A 15,450-nucleotide genomic window follows, 5' to 3' on the forward strand; every position below is an offset into this window, starting at 1 on the left:
TCACTATAACCTCAAGATATATTTTCCTCTCAAGCACTGTTCACATATTACAGTAAACCAGGAGTGGACTGGGAAGTAAAAATGGCCCTGAAGCAAGCCAAACTGAGTGGCCCCCGTGGTACTGCAAGCCAGTTCTGCAGGGGTCACTGAGCACAACAGTACAAATACTGGGTATTAGCTCATACATTGCTTCCTCCTGAAAACTGGCAGAAGTGAGGAAAAGGCAACTGGTAAAGTAGCAATTACCATTGCTAATACAGGGTCTGAGCCACCTGAGTCCCCAGAAGAGTTGCTAGAGCTTGGTTATGCTTTCTCATAAACACTTCTAAACATCTCTTGCCTTGAAAACGCTGCAGGGTTGCTCTGACAGCACGTTCCCCTTTTTGCTTACCATTATTTCTGCAAGAACTTTGTGGAAGAAGTGGCTGACAATTTTACAGTTTGGGACTTTTCCTTACTAGAGGTCACTTGACTTGGTAAAACCATGACTTGAATTTGGTGGATAGATGGTTGCTATCTGTAAACCACTCAGTTAGATCAATGTAATATGCTCTGTATGTAGTTGCCTTTGAAGCTATCTCTAACAATTCAGCTGGTGAGTGGCCCAGTAGCCCAAGGCAGCCTTGAATATTATGCTGGTAGTAAAACAGTTTCACTGGCTGCCTGTTTTTTCTCAAACTCAGTTCAATTTTACCAATAAAGCCATTCCTGAACTGGGACCCACATTCTTAAAAGATCACCTTTCCGTACATACATCCACTTGCCAACTCAGATCAGCACACATGGTTCCTATCCTTCAAATGTTTTTGGCTTCAGTGAGAGCTCATTGCCTCTCTGTCATAGCACCAACTCTATGGAACTCCCATGTGCATTAAGTCTAAATGCTCCATCTCTGCATGCAGCGTTGTCAAGCAAATCATTTTCCACGATTTTTGTCTACATGCCTTCCTTCAAATCATTGCTTTCTGTTTACTTTAATCAGTTTCATGTTTTCTGCACTGGAAGAGATGGGAATGTCATGTAATTCATGACATTGTGGATGATTATGCTGGACACATCCCCCTTCATTTGGGGGGGGGCTTTGATTTTTTTGGACACTCAGCTCAGAGCCCTTGAAAATCTGGAACAAATCTTGAATCTGATCATGACCAATAGGGTTGATAATGTCACAAGTCTAAGCCTGGGTGCCCAAAATGAAAATCCCAAAAGCTAGTAATCAATATTTTACTGGAAAAACAATATTTTACTGGAAAAACAATATTTTACTGGAAAAACAAACTGTTTTAATATACTTGACTTATTCTTACCAAGTACCAGTAATTTTAAAAACCATGTTCAAACTAAAATGTATCCAGATGCCCAGCAAAATCTGGGATTTAAAAAAAAACATTAAAAATATTTTCGGTTTTTATCATGGAAACAGAAACAACTTGCTAGCTTACTTCAGTCCCACAAACCAGCCATCTGTTCAAGAAACCTGGCAGCAACTACACCAAGAAAGAAATCAGGATTTCCTGCTGTAATGACACTGCTGCTGCTCAATGAGTGAAAGGTTTGCCAAGGTTCCATTGCAAGGGGCCAGATAGTAAGTTGTTCTTTTGCATGGCGTCTTGCAACTGGACTTCAGTTCCATGTCAATTTTCCATATTGTCCCAACATGCTGGATAAATTTATTTGACCATCACATTTCCTGTAATCTTTGAACTATGGACAGAAATGCAGCTTCTGGGTGGCAAGCCATCTATCCCTTTCATCAAAGCTTATGTATAAGCCATGTAAAAATATTTCAGTTAACCAAACGCTTCTGATCTGCATTTCTTGTTTTTCCCATCTTTAAATAAGTTGTTTGTTTAAGCGTCATCCACATTTTGCATGAGCGTCCACTACACTACAGCCACGAACCTGACCTTTTAAGGGATGGAAGGTTATATTTACAACCCGCAAACTTGTGTTAGAATGTCAGGGCACCCAGTTGCCATTTTTAAAGCTCTGGTTTTCTTTTTCTTTTTAAAGGGCTTTTCTCAAAGCCACTTCTTTTAAACAGTGTATTTTTAATAGGGGTTAACACGTTTTTTTTCTTTTTTTTCTCTTTGTCCTAGGGCTGCTGATAGGTGGAACTGCTGAGGCTGCTGATAGGTGGGGCTGCTGAGATGTGGGGCTTTCAAATTTTTAAATCTTTTCAGTTAGTCTCTGGAACCAGAGGCACTAAATAAGAACATATCTTAAGGGATAGTAAAGGGTATAGAAAGCTTAAGGGGAAGGCACTCATTTAAAGTCAATATTTGAATATCTAAACACAATTACATATGAAGGCAGGAAGCCAGCAGGGGGATGGGGGCTTTCCAGAGTTTTGCACTGAGTGTCACATGTATGACTGTCTGCCACTAGGACAGAAGTCATGGGTGTGCCCTCGCTGCAATGAGCTCCTGGCACTCAGGAAATGTGTCCATTCTCTTGAAGCCAAGGTGGCAGATCTGGAGAAGCTGAGAGAGGCAGAGAGGGTGACAGATAAGGCTTTCGGGGACCTAACAGCCGGGTCCCACTCCCAGAGTAACATCTCTTCAGATGTGATGGAGAATGAGAGTCTGGGGAACGGAGGGTGCCAGTCTGAGATGGTGGAAGATGCTCCCTTAGATGGGACCCCTTCCTTAGCTGGTGATCAGATATCCTCTCACACAGAGGATCCTCTCACACAGAGGATACCCCTTGGGGAGATGGGGGGGCCTTGTAGTAGGTGATTCGATCATTAGGAATGTAGAGAGTTGGGTTTGTGAGAGGAATGACCGCATGGTGACTTGCCTGCCTGGTGCGAAGGTTGCGGATGTTACGCTTCGTCTAGATAGGCTGTTAGACAGTGCTGGGGTGGAGTCAGCAGTTGTGGTCTACATTGGCACCAACGACATTGGGAAATGTAGCCGGGAGGTTCTGGAAGCTAAATTTAAGCTGCTAGGTAACAGGTTAAAGTCCAGGACCCCCAAGGTAGCATTCTCAGAAATGCTACCTGTTCCACGCGCAGGGCAAGCTAGGCAAGCGGAGAGACAGGGTCTCAATGCGTGGATGAGAAGGTGGTGTAAGGCAGAGGGTTTCAGATTTGTCAGGAACCGGGGAACCTTTTGGGACAAGGCAGGCCTGTACAAAAGGGACGGGCTTCATCTTAACCAAAGAGGAACCAGGCTGCTGGCGCTCAACATTAAAAAGGTGGCAGAACAGCTTTTAAACTGATCTCTGGGGGAAAGCCGACAGGAGCTGAGGTGGCTTCGGTTCAGAATACAGTATCCATGGGGATGCAGACAGAGAGGGAGGTTTTTCTAAATCAACCACATACAAGCGAGGAGCATAGCAATGTGATAAGTGATAGTGTCTACAAAAGGCTAGAGGGCAAAGCACATAAATCCCAGGTTAGGGACAGAGACAGAGTATACAGGTGTCTCTATGCTAATAGTAGAAGCCTTTGAACTAAAATGGGGGAGCTGGAGTACAGAGTTTTGAAGGAGGACATTGATATAGTGGGCATCACAGAGACATGGTGGAATGAGGAGAACCAGTGGGATGCTGTTATCCCAGGTTACAGGCTCTACAGGAAGGATAGGACAGGGCGTACTGGGGGTGGGGTTGCCCTCTACATCAAAGAGAGCATAGTGTCACATAAAATAGATAATGCAAAGGGAGCTGATTCCCCTACAGAAACATTATGGATATCAATATCAAGGGTGAAGGATAGTTTAATATTGGGAATATATTATTGTCCCCCTGACCAAAGTGCAAAAGAGGATTCTGAGATGGAAAAAGAAATTAGAGAGGCCAACAAAAGCAAAAACATAGTGGTAATGGGTGATTTTAACTATCCCCTCATAAACTGGAAAAATGCAGGTTCAGGTCATAGTAAGGAGAGAGCATTCCTGGATATGCTAAATGACTGTGGCTTAGAGCAGATGGTTGTGGAACCAACTAGGGGAGAGGTGATCCTAGATCTAATTTTATGTGGGACTCAGGACCTGGTGCGGGAAGTCAGTGTTGTTGAGCTGATAGGGAACAGCGACCACAATGCTGTCAGATTCAGTATCTCTGCATGCGAACAAGTGACAACTACTAATGTAGTTACATTCGCCTTCAGAAAGGGAAATTTCTCAAAGATGAGGGGGATAGTGCGCAGGAAGCTGAAAGGGAAAATCAAGAGAGTCAAAACTATCCAAGATGCGTGGAGGTTATTTAAAAACACAGTCATAAAAGCTCAGCTGGAATGTGTTCCGCAGGTTAGGAAAGGCAGCGCCCAGTCCAAAAGAAAGCCACCATGGTTAACAAGGAGGTTGAGGAAATTATCCGAAAAAAGAAGATGTCTTTTAGAAAATGGAAGTCCAACTTGACTGGGGAGGGATACCAGAGGGAACACAAATGGTGGCAAAAGAGAAGCAAGTTAGCTGTAAGGGAGGCAAAAAAGGATTATGAGGAATGCATGGCTGCGAACATCAAGACCAGCAACAAACAGTTTTTCAAGTACATCAAAAGTAGGAAGCCAGCTAGGGAAGCAGTAGGCCCGTTAGAGATGACAAAGGAACAAAAGGTGTGCTAAAAGATGACAGAGAGATTGCAGAGAAGCTAAGTGAATTCTTTGCATCTGTCTTCACCCAAGAGGAGGTGAGGAAAATTCCTGCATCTGAACCAAACTTCTTAGGAGGCGAATCCGAGGAACTAGTGAAGATAGTGGTAGACAAGGAAGAAGTTCTGGCAGCCATTAATAAACTAAATGCTACCAAATCCCCCGGCCCAGATTGCATTCATCCAAGAGTTCTTAAAGAACTCAAGCATGAAATTGCTGGTCTTCTCACTTTAATATGAAACTTATCCCTGAAATCAGCCTCCAACCTTGAATACTGGAAGATGGCCAATGTCATACCAATCTTTCAGAAAGGATCTAGGGGGGACCTGGGAAATTACAGACCAGTCAGTTTGACATCTGTTCCTGTAAATTAGTAGAATCTATAATTAAAGATAAAATTATAAAACATGTAGAAAAGCAAGACCTTCTGAGGAAGTGTCAACATGGCTTTTGCAGAGGCAAGTCTTGTCTTACAAACTTACTAGAGTTCTTTGAGGGTGTAAACAGGCATGTGGATAAGAGGGAACCAGTGGACATTGTCTACTTGGATTTCCAAAAGGGCTAAGAAATGGCAAATGCAGTTCAATGTAGCAGAATGTAAAGTGATGCACATAGGGGCAAAAAATCCAAACTTCACATACACGCAACAGGGGTCAGTGCTATCAGTCACAGACCAGGAAAGGGATTTGGGCATCTTAGTTGATAGTTCCATGGGAATGTCAATGCATGGCAGCTGTGAAAAAGACAAACTCTATTCTGGGGATAATTAGGAAAGGAATTGATAATAAAACTGCAAAGATTGCCATGCCCTTATATAAAGGCATGGTGCGACCGCACTTGGAGTACTGTGTTCAGTTCTAGTCACCACATCTCAAAAAGGATATCGAAGAGATAGAAAAAGTGCAGAGAAGGGCAACGAGGATGATTGAGGGATTGGAGCACCTTCCTTATGAAAAGAGGCTGCAGCATTTAGGACTGTTTGGAAAGGAGATGTCTGAGGGGGGATATGATTGAAGTCTATAAAATTATGCATGGGGTAGAAAATGTTGACAGAGAGAAATTTTTCTCTCTTTCTCACAATACTAGAACCAGGGGGCATACATTGAAAATGCTGGGGGGAAGAATAAGGACTAATAAAAGGAAACATTGGTGTTTGGAATATGCTGTCACAGGAGGTGGTGATGGCCACTAACCTGGATAGCTTTAAAAAGGGTTTGGACAGAATTATGGAGGAGAAGTCGATCTATGGCTACCAATCTTGATCCTCCTTGATCTGAAATTGCAAATGCCTTAACAAACCAGGTGCTCAGGAGCAACAGCCGCAGAAGGCCATTGCTTTCACATCCTGCATGTGAGCTCCCAAAGGCACCTGGTGGGCCACTGCGAGTAGCAGAGACCTGGACTAGATGGACTCTGGTCTGATCCAGCTGGCTTGTTCTTATGTTCTTAAAAGATGTAATTATTAAACTTTCGGTACCAATCAATTTACCTAGCTCTGTTTACCACAAAAGTGATTGTAGGGCAGTGGTGGCGAATTGGCCATGCTGGCAGGGGCTGATGGGAATTGTAATCCATAACATCTGGAGTGCCAAAGGTTCGCCACCACGGTCGTAGGGTATACACATTTTTTTAGAAATCATGAGAACTGAACCACTCTGTTCACCAGATTTAGAAAAGAAAGAAGACCCCAGTAAGTAAAAAGCACTGAATAGATCAAAGACAGCTTGAACTTCTTTGCAGAACAATAATCTGCTCTTGCAGTTCTATTCATAATCATACTTTAATTCCATTGAAGAAGGTGGTAAACTGTGTTGGCAAGAGACAGTGGCTTTCTGAACTACTGTAAAGAAATGCAAGATACTTAAGCCTCATCAAAAATGTTTTGCATAGACTTCTCATGTACATGCAAACAATAAGCCTTCTGGTGACTCAAAACCTCACCTTTCATAAGCTAAGCAAGATCTGCATCATTTATAGGTCATTTGTGTTGACTGACAAGGGCTTGGTAGAAGAGGAAACAAAAGACCACATAATCTACCTGTTCATCAGAGATTCTCAATTCAAAGGCCAAGTTTCACTAGAATTTCAATGTATGTTCACTTTAACTGAATACTAATCTGATAAACATTATTTTAAAGATAATTTTAGAAAAAAAATGAAACATTTATTTGTCACAATAAGACACTACTTTGTTAGACCAAACATACTTTGTTCAATTATTATAACATACTTTGTTCAATTAATACAATAAAATACAATTGAGAACAGTTATCTGCTCAAGACAGCTAACAGAACTGTTATTGTACCTGTAAAGCAGCTCTAGGGCTGCTTCATTCATGGCAGCAAGCATCATAAACCTTCCTTGCATTTTTGTGCAGGCAAACTTTACAATACAAATTCAAATCTATAACACAGTTTCCATTGACCTGTTATTAATACAACACCAAATCATCCTTGTAGAAAATTCCAGATGTTGTAATTTAAACTGTGGCATGTGGATGGAGGTGAGTCCTGAATATATTCATTTCCTTCCATGTGCTATAATTTAGGAACATTCAAGGAAATCAAGTAGATTGAATGGATGAGCCAAGAGCTTCATTAAAACCAGTCATAGAGCCAAGCAAGATATAAACAAAGATCATTGAGATCTGTACATGTGCGTGCATGCAAAGAATTGAGTTGCATTTGATTTATGATGAACTCACAGGGGTTTTAGGGCAAGAGACATTCAGAGGTAGTTTGCCATTGCCTGTCTCTACATAGCAATTCTGGACTTCTTTAGTGGTTTCCCATCCAAGAATAAACTAGAGCCAACCTTTCTTAGCTTTCCAGATCTGATGAGATCAGGCAAGTGTGGACTATTCAGGTCAGAGGGTCATTCCACTGGAAATTGTTAAAGAGTAGTGATATACGTTAATGTTAATGTATTTCTCCATTTTGTAGGCTGCTGTAGAAACTTTTTTGGTTGAAAATCAACTAACAAAAAGCTAAAACACATTTTAAAAGGTGGGAAGAAAACAACTGGCCAGCTTTTTTAACCCTTTTATCACAATTATTTTTGTTTCTTTACTTCATTTATACACTACTTTTCTCCCCAATGGGGCTCCAAAACAGCATACATTGTTTCCTTCTCCTCCATTTAATCATATACATGACAAACTATCCTCCCCACAGTGCTGTAAGTCGGAACCATGGGTGGGATGCAGTGGGGAGAAAGCAAGCACTGGGAGCCTGGTAGCTTCCACAGGAGGCAGCTGCCTGGTTACACCTGGAGGGGTTGCTCTGTGAGTGTGCTGTGTCCTAAGGGGAAATGTGTGTGTGTGTGTGTACCCACACGCACATGCACTGCCTTAGTGCCTAGCAGTGCCTTTCCCAAGGCAGGGACACTATCATTGCTCTTCCACCCCTCTGAACATCTGTGGGCGCCTTTGTCGTCCAACAGCTTGGAGGCACTGAGCTAAAGTAGCAACATTTCCTCGTCAGGCTCTCTATGTTGGTCTTTATCTGCCCTTCCAAGCTCCCTTACATTAAACTTCTAAAAGAAACAGGGGGCGGGTTTCCTCCTCATGATAGTGGGGTGTGTGAATTAGCCAGGCAGGTTGCTCCCTTTACTGAGGTTACAGCAGTAGGAGACGCTGTGTGTGTATAAGAGAGAGAGAGAGAGAGAGAGAACGAGAGAGAGAGAGAGATGTAGGAGGGTAATGTATTGTCGAAGGCTTTCATGCAGGGGCGTAATGCCCATTGGGCAAGGTGGGCAGCTGCCCAGGGCACCACCTTGTGGGGGGCATCAAAATGCAGGGTTCGTTTTGGGATATTTTTAGTGGTTTTCCATTTTTGGCCTGTAGGTGGCGCAGTTTTTAGGCTAGCAGCACCAAAATTTGAAAGTACCATCAGGAGACTGCCCTTATGCTACCTCCCAGGTTTGGTGAGGTTTGGTTCAGGGAGTCCAAAGTTATGGACTCCCAAAGGGAGTGCCCCATCCCCCATTGTTTCCAATGGGAGCTAATAGATGGGGGCTACAGTTTTGAGGGACCATAACTTTGGCCCCCCTGAATCAAACTGCACCAAACCTGGGGGGGGGTATCATTAGGGCAGTCTCCTGATGAGACCATGAAAGTTTTGAGACTGTGCCTTCAGAAATGTGCCCTCCCCAGCCAGGAGAGAATGCTGCTAGAACATGGCCATACAGCCCGGAAACCGCAGAGCGTCCCATGTGGGAGGGTAATTTATGTTGTGATCTGCAGCCCTTTTGGTTTAGCCCTGCCTGCCTTCCCCTCCAATGCTGCCACCTGCCTGATTTTGTACTTTGGCAGCTGCTGCCTTGTTGAGCTACAGTGCCAAAGGCAGTGGTGGCAGCAGCAGCAAGAGCCAAAAGTCAGGAGCCAAAAATCACAGCCACTGCCACCACCTATGAGCAACAAACCCTTCAGCTGTTCACATACCCACTTTCCTATTCTTCCAACTCTCATTCCAAAATAGAGCAACAACTGCTGTCACTAAGGAGGCAAGTGTGCCAGCCCAAGAGTATTGTGGTGCCACCAGGGACCTAAAGCATAGAATGGAGGAACATAAAAGAAGAGAAGTTATCTGAGGCAGAAAGCAAAGTCACCAACTGGGAGGAGTTGTGCCTTTTCAACAATGTGCTCACTCCTCCTAACTTTTAAAACCTGGTTACGGCCCTGTAGGGGTGACTCTATGAGTTTCTGTCCTTCAGAAGAGGGGGAAACTAGTTCTGTCCTCCCAGCTTTCCTTACAAAGAGCTGGAATACCCTAACAGACTGCAAGAAATCCCTGCATTCCAGTTTGAGAAACAGTGATTAAGAAGAAATTTATTAGATGAAGGGGTTGGCAACTATTTTGCCATACACCTATACCTAATGGATGATAAAATTATGTCTGCAATTTTATGGAATGACAACAGATTACAAAATTAGTGTGATGTGTCTGAGCTTACTTCAGGATAGTTTGTCATGTATATGATTTATTATGAAATATATATTCAGTCATTAGAGTATTTATATCCTGCCTTTCTGCAAGGATTGAAAGTTTAGAGAAAATACACTAGATGAGCCCGTGCAAATCCATAGTCTGGTCCTGGCCTATAAAACATACCCTCATCAGCATTATTTCATGTATAATGCTCTTCCAAGCTTCCTTATAAGAATCCACATTAAACTTCCTAATAAAGTAAAGTTCCTAATAAAGTGAAGCACATTCGATTCCATAAAGATCTACTGACATACTAGTAAAATATCAACTGTATACTTACACTGTGAATATTCTATTTTCATTGTGCTCCACATTTTATTCTTTGTTATAACTATAAGCAACTTTTGTTATATTTACTGCCTTGTAAAACAAAAAGGAAAACCAATAAATTACAACCAATATAAAAATGAAAACAGAATTTAATGTTAACTTTGTTTTGGCTGCTTTACTGTGTTCAGCTTTACACAATCCATATCTGAAGCATCTGTTACAATATGACTACCTGATGTAACCACAAATGCATTCATTACCATTCAGTCAAACTGGATTCCAGTGCCCAAAAAGCATAAATACTACCACTTTAATTCTCTTACTTAACACACAAACCAAATATATCCATAACAAGCAAAATATAAATTGTACCATCTCATAGATTAAAGTACAAAACAGCACATATTTATAAAGTACTCTATATTTTGGTAAACATTTTGGTCATTATATCAAAAAGAATAATTTAACATAAAAAGGCTTAATTTTTCTTTCCTTGCAATATGTATTCTGAGAAAAAGAACAGGAAACATTTCTCAAGAACACAATACTAACCTTCATTCCTGGGTAACGTTTCTTTACCCTCTGGTGTTTTATCTGGCATCTCAACTGAGATCAGCTTAATGAAACCTGAGGGACATAAAGAAAGGAAACTATTCTCATACTGAGACCAGTAAATTGGAGCAAAAGAACACTTTTCCTCAAGTTTGGGATATGGTTACAAACTATTTCAACCTCCAGCATGCCCCTCCTTCACAAAAACGCCATTCCGCTTAACAATACGGTAAGACAGCTAACATTTTGTGAACTTAATCATAAGATAATGATCTTGAATGAAGTAGAACCAGTGACTTTTTAAAAACATACAATTTAATTAGATATTAGAAGGTTGCAGACCAGATTGCATACTTCTGTGAGTTATAAAGTCTTGAAAACTGATAATTTTTTTAAAAAAGTTAATTTCTAGATGCAGGACAATCAATGTTCTAAGAGTCCTGAACTGAGCCTAGAATAATTTATTAGCATAATTTATTAGCACAATCTGTGCTGTTACTTCAGTCATTTCAAAGTAAGACAGGCAGCAGCCTAAGTTTCAGAGCTGTTCAAAACCAAGTGTACTTTTAACCACCAAATTGTATCCCTAAAGCCCGGACAATGAAGTTGGAGCAATGTCACAGCACTATTTCTATTTTACTCCTGCTAGCAGATCCAAATGGGGATCCCAATGTGCTTTACATAATTCTCTTCTTTTCTGTTTTATCTTTATAACAATGCTGTGTGAGTGTGTGATTGCCCCAAGGCCACCCAATCACCTTCCATGGCAAGTGCAGATTTGAACCTCTATCTCCCAGATTCTAGTCTGACACTCTAACCATCTAGCCCAGGGGTAGGGAACCTGTGGCTCTCCAGATGTTCAGGAACTACAATTCCCATCAGCCCCTACCAGCCCCTACCAGCATGGCCAATTGGCCATGCTGACAGAGGCTGATGGGAATTGTAGTTCCTGAACATCTGGAGAGCCACAGGCTTAAGAATCCGCATTAAACTTCCTGTAATGAAGTAAGAGTTCTAATAATAAAGAGTGGAAGCGTTAGATTCATAAGATCTACTGACATGCTAATAGTAAAATCAGCTGTATGCTTACGCAGCCAGATATTCTATTTTTTCATTGTGGTCCACATTTTATTCTTGTTATAATAACTATAAGCAGCTTTGTTATACTGCGTATGAAACAAAGAGGAAGAGCCAATAGAATTACAACCAATATAAAAGTAGAAATGGAATTTAATGTGCTTTGTTTTGGCTGCTTTACTGTGTTCGGCTTTACACAATCCACCTCTGGAAAACATCTGTTTTAATGCGTTACTGGTAAACCTGAATGCGTTTCATTGCCATTCAGTCAGCTGCGGATTCAGTGGATGCCCAAAACATAAATGCCGCTTTAATTCTCTTACCGCCCAACACAAACCAAATATCCGCAACAAGCAAAATATAAAATTTAACATGTGATTAAATTACCACCAAAAGCAGCGCAGTATAAAATTACTCTCTATATTTTGGAAGCGGCATTTTGGTCCATTATATCATCAAAAGAATAATTCGCGAAACTGGTATAACAGCGCAATGTCATAATGTATTCAAACAGAAACGACTCTCAAGAACACAATGCTAACATTCTCATTCCTGGGTAACAACGGTGTTTCATCGGGGATAAACCCAATGAAACCTGGGGACATAAAGAAGGACTTTGATAGAGGGTGGGCAAAAGAACGCGCTCCAGTTTGGGATAGCGTTTTTCAATGTTTCAAACTCAATACCCCTCCTTCACAAAAGCGCCATTCAACTTAATGCACGATTAAGACCTTGGCTAACATTTTGTGAACTTAATCGCCAAGATAATGATCTTGGAATGGAGACCAGTGACTTTTTTTGAAACGCGTTTGAGTAGATATTATAGGGGACAGTTGGTGCCATGCTTCACCAATGAGGTTATAAAGTCTTGGCTGTGTTTTTTCAAAAAGATTCAATTTCGGAGGTGGACCGATATTCCACGAGGTCTGAATTGGAGCCTAGAATAATTTTATTAAGCGCGGTATGGCACGATACCGGTATTTACTTCGAATCATTTCAAAGTAAGACAGGCAGCAGCAGCCAATACCTAGTTTAGAGCTGTTCCGAAGGCCAGTGCAACCGCAAATTGCATGCATCCCTAAAGGCGATTTGAAGCCTGGTTAGACGAATGTCACGTATATTTTACTCCTGCTATAGATCCGGTAGGGAATATTGTTGTTTATGATTCTCTTTTCTGTTTATCATTTTGTAACAATGCTGCGGTGTGCGTTACTTCCCAAATTGATACTTCATATGCGAGATTTGAACCTCATCCCAGTTCGATCTGGCAAAACTCTAACCATCAACCAGGGTAAAGACACCGTAACTCTCCGGTCTTCGAATTCTAATTCCATCATTTCTACAACCCCACCAGCGGCCCAATTCGGCTATTCTTTGGGCAACTGATGGGAGTTCCTTCGGCTTTTCGGAATTAATTCAGAGAAGCAACTGTCGCTGGGAATATTTATTTATTTATTTATTTTTGCTTTATTATATTTACAAACTTCAGTGTACATAAATTTCTCCATATTGATTGCATAACCTATTTACAACTTCTTTACTATGTCATTCAATGTCGTTCTACATTCCACTTGACATATAAATAAATAAACTTCCGCGGTTACATACCAAGCTATATAACAACCTTTACAACCAAAATCTACTACTTGTGTTTATATTATAACTCTATTACTTTTTATACTTCTTAAGTTATGTCTAAAATCACATACTTTTTAAATTTTTCATTCATCTCCAACTTTTCATATCCAGATAATCTGGCTATTTTAACTAGGTCCATTACTTTATGTCTCCACTCTAGTATCAAAGGGATTGTCTGCTGGCACCAATCTCTAGCTAGCATAATCCTAGCCGCCGTTGCCAGGTATTGAAACAGAGTTTCATTCTCAGTTATTTGTCTATTATCACACATTCCTAGTAAATATAGTTCAGGAGTGCGTTTCATATTAACTTTTAGAATTTTTTGAATTTCTTTGTGTACCTCACACCAAAACTTCTTGACTTTTTTACATTCCCATAACATATGATATAAACTTCCTATTTCCAACTTGCATTTCCAACATTTGTTGGAATTACCAGTAAATTTGGTCAATTGTTTTGGTGTAATATACCACCTGAACCAGATCTTATACTGATTTTCCTTAATATTATTACTACTAATATTTTTGAGACCTGATTTCCATACTTTTTCCCACTTTTCCAATGGGATTGTGTGACCAATGTCTTTGGCCCAATTTACCATAAATTCCTTTACTGCTTCATCTTCCAAATCTAAGTCTAGACACAAATTGTACATACGTTTAATTAAATGATCATTTTTTATCATGAGATTTAAATAAAGTACATCTTCAAAACCTTGAATCCACAGTGGTGTCGATTCTTTTTTTTATAATACTATACAGTTGTTGGTACAGCCACCAGTTTACTTTCCATCCAGCCTTTTCCAGTTCTTCCATCGTTTTGATTTCTACTCGTGTTCCGTTTACTGTCTGCTCCAGTTTTAATAAGTCATAAAGTTTTAGCCACCCTTTCTCCAGTACGGTTTTATTCAAAAGTTTTTCATGGGGAGATATCCACCATGGCACGTTCCTATACAATTTATTTTTATATTTATCCCATATTTTATATAGAGCAAACCTAAAGGGGTGCTGAAAGAATTGCTTATTCAACTTTTCTTTATGGAACCATAAATATGCGTGCATTCTATATCTCATATCTGCCCCCTCCAGTGCTAATAATCTCTTATTTTTAATTTGGAACCAATCTTTCAACCAGACCAAACAGCATGCTTCATAATATAATCTTAAATTTGGAGCCGCTAGACCTCCTCTCTCCTTTTTGTCTGTCAGAATTTTATATTTAACCCGGGGTTCCCCCCCCCCCATAAAAATTTCAATATGTCTGTTTGCCAAATACTAAAGTTTTTGTCAGATTTTAATATTGGTAAGTTATTGAATAAATAAAGCATTCTCGGTAACATGTTCATTTTTAATGCTCCTATTTTACCTAATATAGATAGGTTTAATTTCCCCCAAACTTTAAGATATTTTTTAATCTTGTTCCACCCTGTTAAATAATTATTTTCAAATAATCTTAGGTTTGAAGCAGTTAAGTTAATACCTAAGTACTTTACTTTCTTCGCAATCTGTCCCTCCCATCTATCTTCTAATAATTTTTTATCACTTTCCGTCATATTTTTAACTAGTATTTGTGTTTTATCTCTGTTTACTTTTAGTCCCGATATTATCTCAAAATCTTCTAATATCTTTTTTAATTTTATTATGTATCCTATTGGATCTTCCAGAATGATTGCTAAATCATCTGCGTACGCTTGGACCTTGAATTGTTCCCCTTTAATTTTTGTCCCTTTTATACTATCAGTTTCTTTAATTTTGTCTATCAATATCTCCAATACTAAAATAAACAATAATGGAGATAAGGGACAGCCTTGGCGAGTTCCACATTCTATTTTGCAATTTTCTGTTTTTTCTCCATTTATTATGATTCTCGCATATTGTGTCAAATAAATTTGTTTAATCTATTGTCTAATTTTATCTCCAAAATCTTTCCTATATAACACTTCATTTATCAGATTCCAGCTAAGGCTGTCAAACGCCTTGTTCATATCTAAGAAAAATAGAGCCATTTGTTTGTCCGGGTGATTTTCATAATAATCTATAATATTCACTACTGTACGAATATTGTCTTTCATATGTCTTGTTGGGAGAAAACTGGTTTGATCCGGGGAAATTATTTTTAAAAGGACTTCTTTCAATCTGTTTGCCAAAATTGATGTAAATATCTTATAGTCAGAATTTAAAAGAGATATTGGTCTATAATTTATCACCTCTGATTTATCCTTGCCTTCCTTTGGTATCACTGTGATATTCACCATTTTCCATGATTCAGGTACCCCATTTTGGACAATATTATTATATACTGTGAGCAATATCTCTATAATTTCTTCT

At 39.9% G+C, this 15,450-nt stretch overlaps 1 protein-coding gene across 1 annotated transcript in view; it reads right to left on the bottom strand.

Moving 5' to 3' along the window:
- PLEKHG1 (pleckstrin homology and RhoGEF domain containing G1) overlaps nt 1-15,450 on the bottom strand; it is a 170,308-nt gene that overhangs the window by 108,039 nt on the left and 46,819 nt on the right. The window contains exon 2 of the mRNA XM_048505306.1: nt 10,409-10,483. Within this exon, the coding sequence (XP_048361263.1) occupies nt 10,409-10,457 (49 nt within the window). The 5' untranslated portion in view covers nt 10,458-10,483. The remainder of the gene's footprint in view (nt 1-10,408; nt 10,484-15,450) is intronic.

Source organism: Sphaerodactylus townsendi, linkage group LG01, assembly GCF_021028975.2.
Source record: "Sphaerodactylus townsendi isolate TG3544 linkage group LG01, MPM_Stown_v2.3, whole genome shotgun sequence".
Classification (NCBI taxonomy): Eukaryota; Metazoa; Chordata; class Lepidosauria; order Squamata; family Sphaerodactylidae; genus Sphaerodactylus; species Sphaerodactylus townsendi.